The following is a 19,107-nucleotide window of genomic DNA, read 5'->3' as shown; positions in this document are numbered from 1 at the left end:
CACCATTTCAACATGAACATGCAAATACGCATGGATAGTATCTTGTATTTTTACACCCAGCTAAAAGATTTGTTTTCCATATATATAAACTTGCTTTCATCAGCCAACTTATAATACATAGCTGTCAGTTACAAGCTGTGTTGTGATTCCGCTAGTCATTTCATTTTTATCTGGACAAGAATATGATTTGAATATCACTGGTGATTTTCTTCTAGATAACACATTCTATTGTATGCTTATCATATTTCTGTGCTGTTTTTTTTAATAAAGCTTTATTTGTATTTGAAGAAAAATGCACTCTTCTTTTCCTTTATATCTCTCCAGTGCATAGTTTGGGACTGGGATTCCAATGGAAAACATGACTTCATTGGAGAATTTAGCTCAACTTTCAAGGAAATGCGAGGGGCAATGGAAGGGAGGCAGGTAGGTGAAAACCATTCAAGCACTGTCAGTATATAAGCTTTGAGAATCAGTGTTTCTGATGCATTTCTGTTATGCTGCAAATGACAGTGCCTCTTTTTTTCCTTGGAAGTAAAGTTGCCCTGTTTATCTCTTGCATATTTTAATGTTACTACATTATAATCCAAAAATGCAGAAAGCAGCCTATCTTGTAGCTCTCTGTCTGAAATAATTAGACTGTTTTTCACAGGTGTTTCTGCAAATATTTGTTTCCTTTGAGCCTAACACATGCTTTCTATTGAGTACTGTGCTGTTATGGTAAAGCATAGGTACAAGGTAATCAAAGAATTCCCAAGCTGGCCTATAGTCCTTTATTGGATGAGGGTTATTCTCCATTTTTCTCCATTTTTCTTTATTTCTCATGTGCTGCACTGATTGCTCCCAGCTCTGACTTGAACATATCAGGATGAACCTAATTGATTTCTTAAATGTCTCATAAATTACAGTCCTAAGGGAAAATAAATGTTAGCTTATTAATAATTTCCCTTTTTTATGTCAGCCTGATCTTTTAAAATTGAAGTTGATGGTAATTATTGAATATGATAAATGGTTTGGCATATATAATTCCACAAATGGTTATTTCTTATTATTTCTTAACCCTGAAGGTGTTTTGAGAAATTTTATGTGGGGGAATTTAAAATGTTGTCTTTCTAATCTACTCACATTTGTAGTCACTGTTTCATGGTAACCTCAAAACTAAACAGAAATGTCTAATAAACTTTGTCTGGGCTTTACATTAGATAGCAAAGGGTCAGAAAATGATTAGTAGGTGTTGCAGTCAGGCTGTTCCTTAGGTCAAGAAATGCTAGTTGTTCTAGTTATCTTTAGTTGATGTTCAGACATTTAGTGTGTGTTGCTTATGTGTGTAAAATACCACTGATACACATATCAGTCATATATTAACCTACAATAAATAAGTCAATATAAGGTTAACTATTTCCAGAGAGAATAACATTAACAACATCACTGTTATGATGGCACCTTAATTTTGTGTGCAAGTGACTATGGCTGGAATATAAGGAGGGTGAAAGTGGTAGAATGTGCATATTTCCAATGTAAACGTTTTCAAAACAGCATTGCAGTCCTTTCCAAATGGGCAGCTTGTTGGCCAAGACAAGAGATTTTCCATTCAGAGCACCAGGAATGTCTGTGAAAAGTGATATATACATTTTTTATTCTGATGTGGAAGCAGCGGACCCTTCTCATCCCCGTGTAGCAAAAAGGGTAGTTACTCAGTCAGAAGGATAAGAACTTAGTATAGTCATTGGTCAGTTCTTATTCTAATCTATATACATTCACTGAGTAGTATCAGAGAATGGTCCAGGAATACGTCAGTGTAGCACAGTGCTGTAAGTCTGAATCTTTGCATTGCTAAGAGCCTGCCATTTGTCATTCTGCAGGCTGCCTTTCACCTATAATGTCATGGTCTGCTTTTCATGGCAGATGCACAATTTCTCCTCCATAGTCCTAAGCCGTTGCAACATTATTTCTCCCTTGATGCGTTTATTCTGTGTTTCTTGTGCAGTTACTTTATGAGCTTGTACCTGCAAAACCTGGTATAGATGGTTCTCAAGGGATACAATTGCCACTAGTGTGAAACTCAGACTTTCTGCCCAGATCTCTTTTTTCATCCTTGTTTTGTAGTCTATTATAGAAGAAAACAAGATTTAATGGATAAGGTAGTAGGTTATAGCCTTTTAAAAATGGCTATAACATAGCATATGATATTACATATTATATAAAAATGCAAATAAATAAATAAATAACCATGCGTACATGTTCCAGATGGCTCTTGGCACTTGATGAACGTGAGCTTCATTCAGCATTAATATCACATTAGTCAAAAACAGGCAGTAGACAGCCTGAGCAGGTCCTGATGAAAACAGTATAGTTATTTTGGAGAAGGCATTGCAGGAGAATCATGTGTTGCACCAGAAAAGTACTTCATTTAGTAGCCCATGTCAGTTGTCTTCCTGACTGGACACTGGAGAGCAATTACCACACTCGTTTTTCTTTTCCCCTTTCTTTCTGTCTCTCCTTCCCTCTTCCTCTCTCCTTTTTTCACTATTCATCGTAACTATTGCTGCTAAAGTCAACATATGCCATTGGTTGTGGGCCCCATACACACGTGTGTTTGTCTCAGCATCCTTAGTGCAACATGACATAACATGATTTGCATTTGTTGCTTTCCTCTTCAGTTTTATTTCTCTCCAAAGAAAAAACTTATACAACAGTGTTTACTTTGAATAAGAGGGTTTAGTCAACCTTGATGGCAATTTATATTCAGCTGGATGAGTTGTTAAGTATTTCTAGTAATGACAGCCACATCAAAGAAATATAATTATGCATGGGTGAGGAAAGAGATAGGGTTAGATGATCTTTCTTAGAAGAGATTTTAGAAGACATTTTTTCATAGCCTCTGAAATAGACAGTTCTAAATCTCCTGTTCAGCATCTCCTGCCATGCCAGAATTGATCATTTACTCCATCACAATCTTGACATGAGAAAACGCAGTAAGAAGAAGTCCAATAATTTTTGTGACAATATTTTTTTAAGTGAAATTCTTAAAGTTTATTGTATGCTTAGGTTTATTTCCAAATATATGTACTACAGGTTTTTGTTTTTGTTTTTAGTTTTTTTTGTTTTTTCAGTGTGTGGCAGTTTTATAATATTAATTTTCCAAACATTGTAAAACAAGGCAAGAAAAGCTTTATAAAAAATTAAAGGCTCTTAAAGCTGTTCATAATTAAAAGGAAAAATTGTCTGTTAATGATAAAACCATAGGGATTTGGGGAAAAAAAAGGTGCGGAAAAAGAAACCACCTGGATCCTCATGCAGTACAGCAGTTATGTAAGTGAAAAATCTGTTCCTTTATTACAAAAAAAAGGATGCATGCATGTATGCACGCACACAGAAAGGGATGGGAAGAAGAAAACCCTGCTGTGCTTACCGTCTCTACCGCTATTCCACAGAGATGATTGGAGGGCTAGAGCAAATCTCCTATGAAGAAAAGGAGAGGGAGCTAGGGTTGTTTTAGCTTGGTGAAGTCACTGAGGAGACTTCATTGTGGCTCTCCAGAACTTCAAGAAAGCTTTTAAAGAGGAAGGAGACTGACCTGATAGTGATAGGACAAGGGAGAACAGTTTTAAACTAAGAGAGGGGAAATTTAGGTTAGATGCTAGGAATAAATTCTTTTCTCAGAAGATATTGAAGTACTGGAACAGGTTGCCCAAGGAAGCTGTGGATGACCCATTCCTGGAGACATTTGAGGCCAGATTAGATGGGGCCCTGGGCAGCTTGATCCAGTGGGTGGCAGCCCTACCCACAATAAGGAGTTTGGAACTAGATGATCTTTAAGGTCCATTCTAACTCAAGATATTCTGTGATTAACAGTTCCTGTGGCCCTGAAGAGAGCAACAAAGGGCTTGGAAGAGGGTGCAGCTATGTGAGACATCTGCCACCTCAGTAATGTGAATGAGGCTTGACCTTTGCTGAGGAAGCATGAAACATTCTGGTTTTCACATAGTTCCCCAGCTGCAGGTTTACATAGGAAACTTCTGCTATTGATTCAAACCATATCTTTTCCCATGATGGTTATCATTCTGAGTCAGAAGAAGAAAAACTAAAAACATCCTGTCCTGGCGACAGGAATGAATTAGCATTTCAGGCAGGAGGAGTTGTAGTTTGCTTAGAAGTGATTTGCTTTTCTTGAGGCATCAGAAAAAGATAATGTGGGATATAATGCCGCCTACTATTGACTTTTTTATTTTTTGCCCTGTCCATTAGAGTGTGTCTCCTTTGTCATTTACAAGCTATGCAATTTGTTGCAAGAGCTGTATATGAAAAAAAAAACAAACAAACAAGGGATAACTGGAAGAATTGCCAGGGAGATCAGAAAATACGCTGATGTTAACCAAGGCTCTGCTATAGCACTCTAGTTCTTTCTTCATGGACCACTTGATCTCCCAATGTGGAAACACGGTGTACAAGAGAAAACAACTGCTCTGTATTGTGATTTCTCTTGCTGCAGGGTACATGAAGCCCTCCTGACATCTTCATTTCTCTGAATAACATGTGCTGTCCACATAAAATGCTTGCCTGTGTTTAATCACCACTGTTTCTCTTCACCCGGTATTCAGAATAGGTGGTTACATCATAGACTCTTCTCTTCTGAGGGTTTAGTAAAATAATGGATGAAGATGCTTAGCTGCAGAGAGCAGCATCACCCATTGAGAGATCTGTGTCTTCATTACAGCAAAGAAAGGTTTAGGCCCATCCACATCTCAGTATTAGTTTGCTGACTTTTACTGAGGAATAGATGGATGGAATTTGTTTTACTCTCAGAAATTCTTCACACAGTGGTTTAAGTGTCATGTTATGAAAGAAACACTAAAACAGTATAGTATAGGGTTTCATTACCAACATTTGAAGCAGTACTTATATTAAATTGATGGGAGATATTTAAAACCAGGCAGTTGCTGTTTCAGACTTACTGTGGTGTTCAGCAGGGAAAGAGCTTGTATAGCTCAGAGCTGCCAAGCTTTCGGAGGAAATGTTAAGTGACTTTTGGAGATGAATCCAAATTTCACTATGTTTACCATTAGTGTCAGATTGCAGACTCTTGAATTGGTTTCCATTCAGCTGAAAAGTTAATTTAAGAGACAAAAATGAGTCAATTAAAAACAGTGTAAGATACCAAATCAATACAGGGAATGTAGGAACAGACTGAAAATTGATTGTGTCCTCACAGTACAAGCAAAAATATTTTTAAATTGTTTTGCATTTTTAATTACCTACTTAGAGCTGGTTAATGAATTCCAGTCCTTTTGGAAGAGCTGGTAGATGTGAAAAGGTCTGTTAAGGGCATTTCCATCAAATGATGCATACCACATCTTCAGCTTGAACTGAGGGAATGGCCAAGGTCAGAACCGCATCTTGTTAGATTAGTAAAGGTAAGAGAGTTTCGTGTAGAAACCTACCCATGAACTGGGGAGGGATTTCTCCCTTCTCTCTCCTCTTCTTCCCTTCCCTTTCTTATAGTATCATATCAAAAGATTTAATAGTTGCAAATTATTTCTTTTTTTCTGTTTTTCAAAAAAAAAACCCACCCAACATTTATATGAATTTGCTACTCAGTTCTTTCTGTTGCTTTATTAGCCACGTCTGCCAGTGGCATGTTAGTGACTCATATGGAATGTTTTAATATACTTTAGAACATAATGTTTATATTATATAGATATAATAATGGAATAAATATAAATATTATATAAATATAATAAATAGAGATATATTTGTATTCGGCTTAAATAGTTCTTCTGCACAGCGTAAGGGTTTATACAGGCCAGGCATTCTTTAAACACACACATTGAAAAGTGCTCCTGTTAGTGGATGATAATATTAAGGAAGCATACTGTGGATATTCAGGGGAAAGCCATGAGTTCTCTCTTGTGTAGTTTAGACTGAAAGGGAGGAACACAAATCCTGATTACTATTTATTCTCTTTATTCCCTATATTACAACATCCTTATAACATAGAGACAGCACAGGTTTTTTGTAGGAATGCTCCCAGTAAGTTTTGAGGTAACTGTGTGCTAAGCCATCTTGCCAGACAGTGTATCAAGACATGGGCATAGATTCTGCTTTACTGTCAGATTGCTTTCCCAAATAATGAGCTTGTTGCACTCTTGTGTTGTGTTGCAATGAATTCTGTGCAGCTGAAAAGATGTGCTTTCATTTCTTGAGCATGACTGCTTCTCCTGAGTAGAGAAAAAAAGTTCATGGAGGATTTCCCCTGCACATGTGGGCCCATGTCTGTCTGTCTTCTCAATTGGAAAATGCATAAGACAAATAATTCAGCTGTAGGCTAACTAGGAGAGCAAGCAGATGTGCTTTTTTTTTGTCTTTTCCCATTCTTGGCCCTGTTACATCACTCCAGAAACAACGATGAAAATACTCATCCTCCCAGGTGCAAAAAAGTCTCGTATTACTCCGGAGCCATATGTTTTGCATTCCCTGTTTTTGACATTTAAGAGAAGCCCCATGTTTTAAATACTTCAGAGACATCCAAATAATTGCTGTTAGGCAGTGGTTTGAAGCTCAATGGACAAAGTATTGTAATGCTTAGATCTGTTTCATTTCCAAGTATGACAGGGAATTTTAGGTAGTAGAGAATCCTAGTCCCCTAGGGATATTGTTTGTTTTACCCGGCATCTTGTTAGATCTCATGTTTTCTCCCAGCATTTGAAAACAACCCCCTGGAAGACAATAGGTGTATTCTTACCCTTATGTAATAACATGTCATACTTACAAATCTGGATTTAAAAATACAGATGTATGCTTGTACATGCAAATATCTATTTTGCTCCTGCAGTAACACGTGAATAATAATGTAGTAATTAGACATCAGAGTCTGAATGTTTGGTCTTAGCAATCTGTTTGAAACCAGAGAAGGCAGAACATCTGAAGTGAAAAGTAAGACTCTCAGAGATGTTATGGTGCGAACAAGGTAACATGTTTCAGAAACAAAATAAGACTACTTTGCTATAGAAAGAAAACTAATCAGAAAATTTCCCAAAGTGTTGTTTTAAGTATATTCTGAGGGATTATTTTCAAATTCTGAACTGTTTAATCTTTAATCAGTTACTTATTCTTTTCATGTTTTAGTCATTTTTCTTAACTTTTTGATTTACCATCAGACTTAAAGAAGAATCTGTTATTCTCTTTCAAAAGTAAGTGATACAATGTCTGATCAGAATTTCTCTCATCTTGAGTTTAATAAACACCACTTATGATTTATAGGCAGTTTTGTAGTTAAAATAAAGCATCAGACTGCTCCCTTGTGTACTTTCATTTATATTCAGTCCCTCCTTTTTTTTCTTTTCTTAAATAATTTCAAAAGATCATCAGACTTGCTTATGTAACACCTGAACCTACTGGTGACACTGGAAGGCGACAACACATAAATGTGGGTATCTCTCTCAGTTCTGTGTCCACATATGCACATTGGAAGATAGGTGTTTACCTTGGGATCTTTTCTGTTGAATCTCTACATAGTGTTTATATTATTCTCTTCTGTGTGCACCATTATTGACAGGATTTAGTCAACCGTGGAAATCAGATGTTGGCATCTTTATTAATTATTTGATGTCTACACTAATTTTGCTTCATGCAGTGACTTCTATTCTCACAGGTACAATGGGAATGCATTAACCCCAAGTACAAAGCAAAGAAGAAGAGTTACAGGAACTCAGGCATCGTTATCCTTAACCAGTGCAAGGTATTTGTGTTCATTTTCTGTTTCTTTCCTAAACTTTCGGCAGTGTATTTTAATGGTGTTTGAAAATGTAGATAACAAACTGGAACCATGTAAAGAATGCCAATAGAAACTGATCCACTAAAAAATGTAAAGACAAGGACTTGAATCCTAAAAGTAAGCTAACTGTCCTCTGTCCTCCACGTCCCTCTTTAATTTCTCTTGTCCTGTCCCTACCAATGTGAGTTGGCAGTACTAAGCTCTTATGTCTATCAGCTTGCCAAATGGCCTTCTTTATGTTAACCTTCCAACCCTTCCACAGAATCACAGAATCACAGAATTGTTGGGGTTGGAAGGGACCTCTTGAGATCATCGAGTCCAACCCCCAACTATCTTTGAACTGTCCTTGCTCCTCCTAACCCAACAGCAAAATTCCTATTGACTATCCACTGAGAAAAAGCAGAGACAGGTTCTGTTTTTTATATGAATTTACCCTTCTGTATTTTTAGAATAATTTGGATATTTTCTCTCTTTATAGTTTTGTTCATTTCTCCAATTCTTCCTTCACCTTATTTTCAGTTGGTCACTCCCTTCTTTCAGTTTACTTTGTTCAGGCAGTTTCAGGCTCTGATGTTTTAGCAGCTCTCAGTTAATTTAAGTATCTTGATTTCTTATCTGCAGATCCACAAGATGCATTCTTTCTTAGATTATATAATGGGAGGCTGCCAAATACAGTTTACAGTAAGTGTCTTAATTCTACAACTTGTTTTAAAGAAGGGGAGTCCTCTTAGATACTGATTCATCACTTTCCCAAAGAGAAGATTCTTACATGCCTTTCTTTAGTACATTATTAATGTATTCAAAGATATGTATTATGCCCAGAAAATGAATCTTGGTTAATGTGCTAGGATTTTCTTGCACATACTGATATACTATATGTTGTACATCAATTACAATTGTGTTGCAAGAAATAAAGGTGAGAAGCTAAGCGAGTTTTCAACATAAGTAGAACACAGCAGTATTTAAGTAGATTTTTATATGTGTCTGACTGATAGTATTGCCTCTATTATATTTTATATTGCTTGTCTAAATAATGAGTCTGTTATGTTTTTGCTGCACTGAGTTTTAAATGAGGTTCTTCACAGTTTATCTGAGAAGTCAGGTGTTCCCTTGAAATACGTAGCGTATTGGCTTGTACTCAGTTTACATGTTCTAAAGCATTTGCATGTGATTTGCTTTGGGTTACCTGAGGAAATAGGACAGGGTTGTTGAAATGAAGCAAAACCATTGATAATGTGTAAGTTGAACAGACTGATCTGCAGGAATAGGAAGTGAGCACATAAAGATGGTGAAAAATCCACCATGCTGTGAGTCATAGAAATCCCTAAATAACTGCTGAGTTCAGTGGTGGGTCTACCAGCTACAGTGTAGTTTAATTTCATCACCGTCAGTTTTCAACCTACATAGAATCAGGAGGAGCTGTTGTGGATTTCTATGTGCCTATAGCTCAGTTTGTTCATAACCTAGTTCACAAGCTGACTATTTGCATGTTTTACTTCTCTGTGCCTCAGCTGCACCAGGACCCACAGTGATAGCACAGACTGCTTGTGAACCTTGTTACTGTCTCCAGAAATATATCAGAGCTGTTTCTGTGGGCACCGAAGCATAAAGGTGCAACCTACAGGGAAGATATTCACTGCTCTCTTGCTTTCTGCATACATTATATGGTCTCCTTTTTGTATAGGCCTACTTTGGTTAATTCAGACCACTGCAACAGAATCAACCTACTCCTTTCATCTTCTCAGATTTCCACTTCTTTTGATTGGAATGGTGCATTGGGTCTGGAATTGTTTACAACTGTCCTAGTGCTTCTACTGTTGCAGTTGCCTTAATGTTAATGACATTTGTAAGGAGTTAATGCCATGCACAGGTAGTACAATGCTGCTGGAATGTAAAAGGGCACGCAAGGGAGGGAAATGGGGATGCTAAGTATAGATTTTGTAACAAAAAAAACTCTATAGTATGATGTACCTGCTAATTTAAGATGCTAACAAGAGCTTTGGCAACATCATGCTGTGTTTTTGGGATACTTTGTGTGAATGTAGTTTGTAGTTATGAAGAATGCCTCTGAAAAATGCAAGTAAACTTTCCTTTCACTTTAAAACCATTTATTAAGAAACCTTAGTCTGCAGAGATCAATAGTGCTGATTCCAGGCTGTTACTTTTATGCAGTGGTTATTGCAACACGCCGTATCTCCTATCAGACAGTGTTCCCTGCTGCAGAAGAGATGTTCATAAGCTGACAGTGCAAATGGGTCTGTAGTTAGAAGACATTTTCATCACTTTAGAAAGGATGTGTAACATGCATAAAGGGAACTGTAATAGAAAGATAGATTGGAAAGATTCTCTCTTAGACAGGTCATGGTATTGGAACTGCTGAGTCTTTGCTGACAGATCTAGCGAGAGATCTTGGCTGTGTAGGATGTTTTCAGTGTGTTGGAAATGGCCCTTTTAACAATGATGTGGAAAAGAAGTGCTAAGAGTTACTGCTATGTTATTTTCATATTTAGGTATGGGAAGATGACTGGTACATTTGAACCAAAATAAAGATACACCAATGAAAATCAATCCATTTTAAGAAAGAGTCCTGTTTTGCTGACCACATGATTAACTCATTTGTTGTATTAGCGTAGTAAAAACATACTGTTAGTTCTACAGATGTGACCTTTCCTTCTCTGTCATATAGTTAATTTTTTGCATTTCCTGTAATCGGGACAAAAATGTAAGGTTAAAATAATTCCTGATTCACATTTTTAAGAAAAGCACGTATTGTTCAGAAAACATTTGAACACCTTCGCTATCTTGAAACTAAGCTAATGCATGCTGTTATCTGTGGATTTACCATAGCTTTCACAAGTTGCTAGTGTTTCTTGGTCATTTCTGGCAGCTGTGGCACAGATAGTTACGTATATGCAGGCAGGTTCAAACCTGAGGGGGTTTCTCTGAAATTATTCAAGTTAAAAATCAATCTGTTATTTTGGGAAAAAATGTTCTATGCGGAAAACTACCGGGCTCAATGCTTCAGTGCATGAGCAATGAATAGGGAAGGCGAAGTGAAAGATTACTTTATCAAGCTCACATCTCCTCGCTGTCGGGCATGGGAGAATTTCCAGGCTACCAGAGGCCTCTCAGACATGTTTTTATTCAGCCAAGAGTTAGAGGTAGAAAACTGAAGAAGGTGTGGAAAAGCCACATGGGATTGATGCAGTGTGATTTTTCTCTTTTAGCTTCTCACAGCAGCAGCAAAAGAAGTTTCAGGACTGTGTCTGTTTTCAGGGAGAATGGAAATTTTATGTTTCATTTTCATTTTATAGCCAAGTAAAATAGTCCTGCCTGTGCTGAGCAGACTTCAGCTGGGGAAGGTACACATTCGCAGAGGCAAGCTGGGACTTTATGCAGCCCTCAGTAAAGTCCTCCCACATCAACTGCACAGTAAAACTGCAAATAGAACTCACTACATTTGTAGCTATCAAAGGTGCAGGTATAGTGAGTTTTTGGAGGAAGAAGTCACTGAGCAAAACTGAAAGGAAGTTTGTAAATTGCGTTGTTCATTTGAGGAGACTCTACAGTTTTCTTGTTGCTCCTCTTCAGAAATCCTAGGAAGCAGCATTAGAAATACAGGAAGGGGCTTCTTAATATGTGCTGATCATATCACACAAAACTATGTGTGAGAGTCTGTCTGCAGCGAGGAGGATAAAGACTGTTTTAAAAGGGAGAAATTAATTTTTAAAAGATACTTTAATATTTGTTTCTCCGTTGAATGCTTCCCAAAACCTCCAGTAAGCCTTTGCAGCACAAAACTCTATGCAGGACTAAAGCTTTATTTTTGCCCTGCAGCTCACCTTTAAGCTCACCATCATCTATGAAATTGGGAGGGTTAATTATTTAACACTTAGAAGACACTATGAAGATTAAAATAAAATAAACCAAAAATGCACCACACAGGGAGTATTTACTGTGGTCAGGACAAGTACTACTATAGACAAAAGAAGTTTTTAAATGTATAGAAAATGTTCCTGAAATGAATTAGGAACTTTAATGTATGGTTTCAGTGGGATTTTTAACTCTTGAGGGACAATTTTGCTGTGCAGCATTTATGTCCTGAATATTACCTGAGCTGGAAGAAATTAATTAAATGTGAGAAACTAGAGGTCGTTTGATTTATTTGTTAGAACATAAATCTCCACATGGAATAATTATGCTGCTCATTCTTTCCTAATTATGCCGTTTAAGTTTTATTAGCTCTTATTTTATAAGTTGACTTATTATTTTAGAAGTATTTTATTAATGTTATCCTAATTCAGATTTGATCAAGTATGCTGTTAAATGACCTATGCTTTAAGGTTGCAGAAAACACCTTCTGGTAAAGATGAATGGTTGGTGTAGGTATCCTCCTGCCCAGAGCAGCACCACAGCACATTGACTTTTCTTCTGTTCCAGGTAGCTATAGATTTCACTGCATCAAATGGTGATCCTAGGAACAGCTGCTCACTGCACTACATTCACCCCTATCAACCCAATGAATACTTGAAGGCTTTGGTAGCTGTTGGGGAGATTTGCCAAGACTATGACAGGTAAATAACTACATTGGATAACAAAGTTGTCTTTAGTCAGTGTTTTCACAGTGGGGAATCCATGACTGCCTGTTGCCAGCTGCAGCAGGTCCGTGGTTAGTCACTTAAGAGAAATGACTACATGACAGAAAGATTAGTGTGTCTTACCACACTGTTAAGAGTGACAGTGGGTTTTGATTAGCTTCATGATAATAAAAGGTCTGGCTCTTGGCTGTTCAGCTGTTTCATGTGCTAAGCTTGAAGTTTGTATTCACATGCCAGAATTGCATGTTTTAGTGGATTTTTCATTAGAATTAAACTTGAAGCTTGTTTTACAGATGCTGACAGCATCCTCTCTGATAGACTTTTGAACATAGTTCTGTCCCTTTCTACAGGAAAGTTTTACCAAGATTTCAGACTTGAAACTGAATTCTTGGTTACTTAAGCTGCTTAATGACCATGTCTGCCCTTAGAATTAAACATGTGGTCTTTTTCGTTGTTCTCTTAGCCTGCTGAATATTGCAGTCTTTTCCAAAATAAATATTAAAAGACACTGATAATATGTGCATACAACATGGTGTTAAATAAATAAACAAATGCAAGTAATTGGGCCAAACATGCCTTGACTACATTACGTACTTCTGTTGCTTTCAAATAGGCTGCCTGTCTTTATCAAATTAATTTCTCATTATTAATCTAATTACCAAGTGCACTTCCTTTAAATGTTCTTTCTTTGTTGGTGATGCATAGTATCTTACACAATTGTTCTTTCTAATCTTCCCACTTGTAATAGACATCCACCCACTGCTTTGCCATGTGCAAATGCCGGAACTCAAAAAAACAATATTACTTCCAGTCAAATTTGATTATACTTCCTGTATAAATTGTGGAGTGACTTAATACCCTGGTTTGTATGTGACATGCCACAAGTGCTAATTATCCTGCTCAGAGGCATTGACAATTGCATGGTAATTAGAAGCCTTCTCAAAGCACAATGAGTAAAATTCTATCCTGATACAACATCTGTAAGATTTGATGGCCAAACTTAGTCAACTGGTCTGAGAAAATTAGTATTTTATTGTGAGCTGATAATTCGACAGTGATTGTCCACTGGTTTAATAATTATTAACAGTATTCCAATGGATTAATATACTTCAGAATGTGAAAAGGTGTAAGAAGTAAGAGCTGGTTCATGCATGCAGGTTTTTTTATTATTTTATCATGCAAGGTGTAGGTGTTAAGAAAACGAAATAGAGGAGTGACACAGGCACTTCTGTATGAATATATTAATCACAAATCAGGATTCTTCTTCTCAATATGGTGTATTCCAATCAGTATGAAAAGTACTGGCCCTTCTGAATATGAAATCATCACCTTCATTCTGTTCTATTGTACTCTAAAAAATTCCTGATTCTGGTAATCAGCACAGGTAAGACTCTACGAGCTACAAACTAGGACTGAACAAAAGGCAGAATTTCTTTTCCCAATGCCATGTGTTTGACCCGTACACTCTCTCAAGTTGCAACACCATACCAGCTTTCCTATGGACAAGTTAATTCAATGTAGTCAGTGCTTTCTGATAAAAATTCTGGGTGAGGTCCTTTTCTTTAGACTTGTGTTGAATCCAGTAGACTGAAAATGAAACCTTATAATCATGTCTCTAACATGGAAGAAGAATTAACAGGGGCAAATGTTCGCACAGAATAATCAGAAAAACAGGTTCTGCATAAGAATCTTGTTTTGTGTGTAGTTGCAGCCTTGAGATATATAAGCATATAGAATCGTATCACAGAATTATCAAGCAAATCTACATTTAAAAGATCATTAAACAAAAAATGAGTTTCAAATTCAGTTGACAAGCTGAAATATATCACAGATCTATAACTGCTCCAGTGAGCTCAGTTATGCTTTAAATGCTGAAGGAGGATTTATGTTCCCATGTTAAGATCAGATAGGAGCTCACAGAACCAAAAGAGTGCTTAAAGGAGGAGTGCTCATCGTTTGTGTTGGCATTTGTTCAGTAGGGTAAAAATGTGAGCCTATAAAGATAGCAAGGCTCTTACCTGGAGTTTTATTGTTTGAGCCTAGCAATCTTTTTAGCCCAAACTACTGAAAATCCATTCAAACACAATTTTCTCATAATCTAGGTTTCTGAGTATATCGTACCATCCCTAAGAAGCGAATCCTCCAAGTTAAGTGCTGCCTCACATTCCTTGATACAATGGAATAATCCCCGCTTGTCCAAAAACCCACTGTCTGTGTGGCTCAGGGACTCCTGAAACAGTTAAATAACTAAATGAATAGTGTCATTCTGCATAGCTAGACATGAAAGACTAACATTCATTCTTTCATCAGCAACATTCAGAGAATGAGAAATAGGCTTTGATTATTTACCTGATTGTAGAAATGCTGCAGTCATGCAGAAATAGGCCAATCTGATAATGGAAAGGGAAATGGAAAAGCTGTTAACCCGCACAAAAGACTTAATTCTTTTTACATGGTGGAATTATTTCAGGCTCAAACAACATTTGTCATAAGACAGAAGATAAAGTTTGTACCTGATGTAATCAGTGGATTAGCAATAGCAAAAGTGGATCATAAAGGAAGATCATTAGTTTTAAAGAGCTAGGCTCTAAAATATAGTTTGAAATACTGGAAAGGGGAAAATGCATTAAAAACTTATTATTGAAGCTATTGTGTAAAATAAGCAGACATCTCAACTGAGAATGGAGCTTCATGAATGTCTAAAGAGGACCTAATAAAGCAATAAGTGAGATGTATATATTGCCATTGAAACATTTTCACAAGCATTCCTTCTATAAAAAAATTAGATCACTAATACAATTTTGACTTGAAATTGAGCAGGTCTACTGAGTCTTTTTTGTAGCATAGAGAAACAGATTAAAATGATAAAAAAATCATTGGGCACTGACATATTCAAACATATTTTATCATAAAGAACTGCTTATGTATTATTCTGTATTTATTCTTATTTAGTGCTGACTTATTTGGATCGAAAGTCAAATGAAATGTTTTCTCACTACCAGCTATATAAGCCTAGCCAGGATTCTGAGTAATCGCTTTACTTGACCAAAGCTAAATGTGCATGTGTTTCCTCTACGAGTTCTGAACAATGAGTTAACAAGGGCCTGTAAGGCAGGTGAAGTTACAACTAGCTCCTTATGTGCTATGATTGGCTTAGGGCTTCTCTTATAACCTTTACCAACTCTGCACATTATTTTTGGCCAACTCATTATTTTGGAGCCCAGTGGAGACCACCTTCAAGAGAATTCAACTCATAGAGCATAGATGATAGCTGTCTTTGAAAGATCCTAACAGGGAATCTCTTACGTAAGCACATGTAGCTGTCTATCTATATGCATATAGGTAGACTATATATATATATACACACATATATACATATGTGATACATATAAGTTAATACTTCACCATGAAGTAGAAAAATTCATGTATTTTTCTGCTACTTTATAAGTCCCTCCCTGCAGATCAAAGCCATAAGTCATGATAACAACAGCACACGCAGTTTATTAAGATGGCTGGCCCTTTGATTTTGATGATTTGTTTTGCCAGTGCTGGAATACAACCAGCCAGCCATAAGTATATCTCATCTTTCATTCTGCAGTGGTAGCAGTCTCTGGCAAAGGAAAATGGAATGAGGCTGAAAAGAGTTTGTTTGTGAGGATAAATGGTGTTACATGCACGGGGTGCTAAAGGCTGAAATACTTCCTCGGTGACGTTACATTACAGATTTAAGTGATGGTACCATGTATGGAGTCTATGACAGGACTTGCATATCTGGTCCACAATCTGAAATCTGATTTCTGCAGTTAGTATCTTTCCTTTCTCTTCTGCTTATTAAGAATCTCATTATATAACATTAAATATTTATCTTTCTATTAAAACTTATTTTTTACACAGTTTTATGTTTCTTCATTCATTCATATTTTAGTTTAATAAAAATCACTCAGCAACATAAGAGTTGGATATTATGTGACCAAATCAATTGGAAAAGACAAAAGGTACTTATACTTTTTCAAATACTTTAAGCATTTGTTGCATTGGGTACTTCCTATTCTAATCTACACACTCAGCTTGTGATTCTGTGTTTGTAAAATGATGCCATAAAATTGGTCTTCATTTTATTTGCATTCAAAACCCGGTTCAAAAATCAGTTCTTCACTCTTAAAGGTATTGATGTTTTTTATTTGTTTGATTGCTTTTTTTCTGTTGTTTTTTGTTTGTTTGTTTTCCAAGAGCTCTTGAAACACACGGAAATTAAATTGTACCTATTTTCAGATGCTAGTGTCCTTTTCCATTTAAGCAGGTGGACTCTAAATTCTCAAGCAGCTCATTAAAACTGGCATCCACACTAAATCATATATTAACAAGATACTTGTGTAAAACATACTTGTCTAGCAACCTCCCCAAAGGCCACTAATGAGCAGAGAGTACGTTTTTCCCGCAAAGTGCAGAAATAATTTATATGTAGCATATCTATAAAATATTTAGGTGAAAATTACAGTTCTGGGCCTCATTTCATGAAAGATAGTAAAGTCCTGAAGGCAGTCTGATTTTGTCAATCGATGAATTAATCTGAAATCAATGAATTGCAGCAGTAGCTGATGGCATTCAAAACCTACCAGTTATTTTCTCTTATTCAATATTTTAGAGCTAACTGAGTGCCTTCGTTCTGATTGAAAATCACGTTCAAAAGCTTCCTTCCCTCATATAGTTAAGTGCACCTGAAGATTAAGAAAGAAAAACATGAAAGGAAAAAGGGTTCACAGTCCAACACATCCCCTTCAGTGAAGAAATGGAAAAACAAAACAAAGAGCAGTCAAACTACATCAGGTGAAAGGTCCATCTGTCCTAGAAACACATTTCCTAGGGTAGCCAGCTGTGTGGGTGGAAGAAGAGGGCAGGATATATGTGATGCACTACATGCTATGGAAGTTCCCAGATTCAAAGGTCAGTATGTACTTAATTGCTGTGTTCTGGATTGAGGCTGTAAGTGGGAAGAAGAATTTCTGGAGTTTAAAGCTTACATTCTATTCTTTAATCAGAGCCTTTTCCCCAAGGATTATAGTTGCCAGGTCATTTGTCCTATAGTTGCCATTTGTCATTTGTCTGGATTTGTCAATAAAGACTGAGTTAGTTAGCTTGGCTGCAGGGATCTGAATTAAATACCTTCATGTAACTTGGACAGAGACAAGAACAAAAGCAGAAGCCTGCTTTCATTGAGATGGCAATATAATTGTAGTCTATTAAAAATAAGGCAAAATACTGATGCCTAGAATAATTAGCACTATATGCGACATTGAATTTTAATGAAATCCCCATGTAGATTCATAGCTGATAAAATTTAATCTAACCACGCAGATCAATAAAGAAAAATATAGTTAATTATTTACCGTATCTCTTTATCATTTCAATTACAGAAGCAACCTTCCTGGAGGCTGTTAAGCAAAAAAGCTGATTAACATATCTAAATAAATTCAAAAACCATGGCAGAAAAGAGATGAATCTTTGTATTTAGTGTTTTTGGTAGGTCTAAATTTACATAGGAAACAAAGGCAAAACAGAAAAGGTGTAACATATAAGAAAAACTGGTAGTTTATGCTCATGATTAAGCAGTCTGTCAGGTGTGGGTAAATGTATTTTGAAATGTTTGGATAACACAGGGCTCAAACTGCATGGGGAAAAAGGGCTTGCTGATGCTTGTAACCACCAAACTGGATTGAAAACCTATGAATTTAACTGTGAAGGATGTGGACTGGCACCATTATCTAGTACATGCATATACATATTTAGTTTTTGTAGTATTTGCTGACTGGTATCTGCCAATGGCTGCCAAATAATAGTTTCTGCAATCACCACTTTTTACCACAGGAATTAGCACAGGAGATTTATATAGCACAACTGTGTTGGAAAGGGGATTTCATAATGGTTTCACTTGTATGTAGACAAACTTAGGTATGTATACATGTATGTATCTGCAGCTGCCCTTTATCTGGTCAAGTACAGTCAGTTTTTACAGCTCTCCTTTTTCCTCCACTAATCTTTCATCTTCGTGTCATCTCTGTGCTGCCTCTTCTGCCAGGCACTCAATGAGTGTGTCTGTTTATCAGTCCTGAGCAGTCCTTTCCTAGCTTCTTAGCAGAATTTCTTCTTCCCATGTTTTCCTTCACCCTGTTGCCTGTGATCAACTGGTGCGTACATCAGAATGAAATCAAAAGCCTTGTGCAGGGCTCTTCTTTGCAGCCTTCACTATTTTTTCAGCTTGAAATCTCCTCTGAGGAAGAGCTTTATTCCATGCAGTAGTTGATGCTTTGCAAGGACTATGTGGACTGGTACCACTGTGATTTCTCTTTCACCATCTCTTTCTGGAGAGAATGGCTTAGGGCACCAAACGCTGCAGGCTATATCTGAAATAGGAGACTATCTAGATGCAGAGACTAGTTATTTGTATAAATACATGCTCATAAGTATAAATAAGCATAAATAAAAAGGCAGCAATTTGTGCCATTTTTGCTGATGCCACATGTGGTAACAGTTTAGCATCTGGTACATCTCCAGTCAACACAGCCATTTCCTCAATTTCAGAAGCATGAATTTCCTCCCTGTATTGTTAAGGATATAATTATTCCTGTCATCCACTCCATTGTGTTAGCAAGTAGCAGAGCTGCCAATTATTCCCATTTGAAAGCCAGTCTGTCTATAAATGAACAGCATTCTCACAGTGTCCTGCAAGTTTACTCCTTT

At 36.8% G+C, this 19,107-nt stretch overlaps 1 protein-coding gene across 3 annotated transcripts in view; it reads left to right on the top strand.

Annotated features, from left to right (window-relative positions):
* The window catches only part of CPNE4 (copine 4), a 195,713-nt gene that overhangs the window by 149,725 nt on the left and 26,881 nt on the right, over positions 1-19,107 (top strand). For all 3 annotated transcript variants that reach the window (XM_072328609.1, XM_072328607.1, XM_072328608.1), the window contains 4 exons: positions 325-423; positions 7,649-7,735; positions 8,393-8,452; positions 12,212-12,345. In XM_072328609.1, coding sequence (XP_072184710.1) covers positions 325-423; positions 7,649-7,735; positions 8,393-8,452; positions 12,212-12,345 — 380 coding nt within the window. The remainder of the gene's footprint in view (positions 1-324; positions 424-7,648; positions 7,736-8,392; positions 8,453-12,211; positions 12,346-19,107) is intronic.

The sequence above is a fragment of the Excalfactoria chinensis genome, chromosome 2, assembly GCF_039878825.1.
Source record: "Excalfactoria chinensis isolate bCotChi1 chromosome 2, bCotChi1.hap2, whole genome shotgun sequence".
NCBI classification, from domain to species: domain Eukaryota; kingdom Metazoa; phylum Chordata; class Aves; order Galliformes; family Phasianidae; genus Excalfactoria; species Excalfactoria chinensis.
Note: the sequence above shows the minus strand (reverse complement) of the source record. Positions and strands in the feature narration are given on the sequence as shown.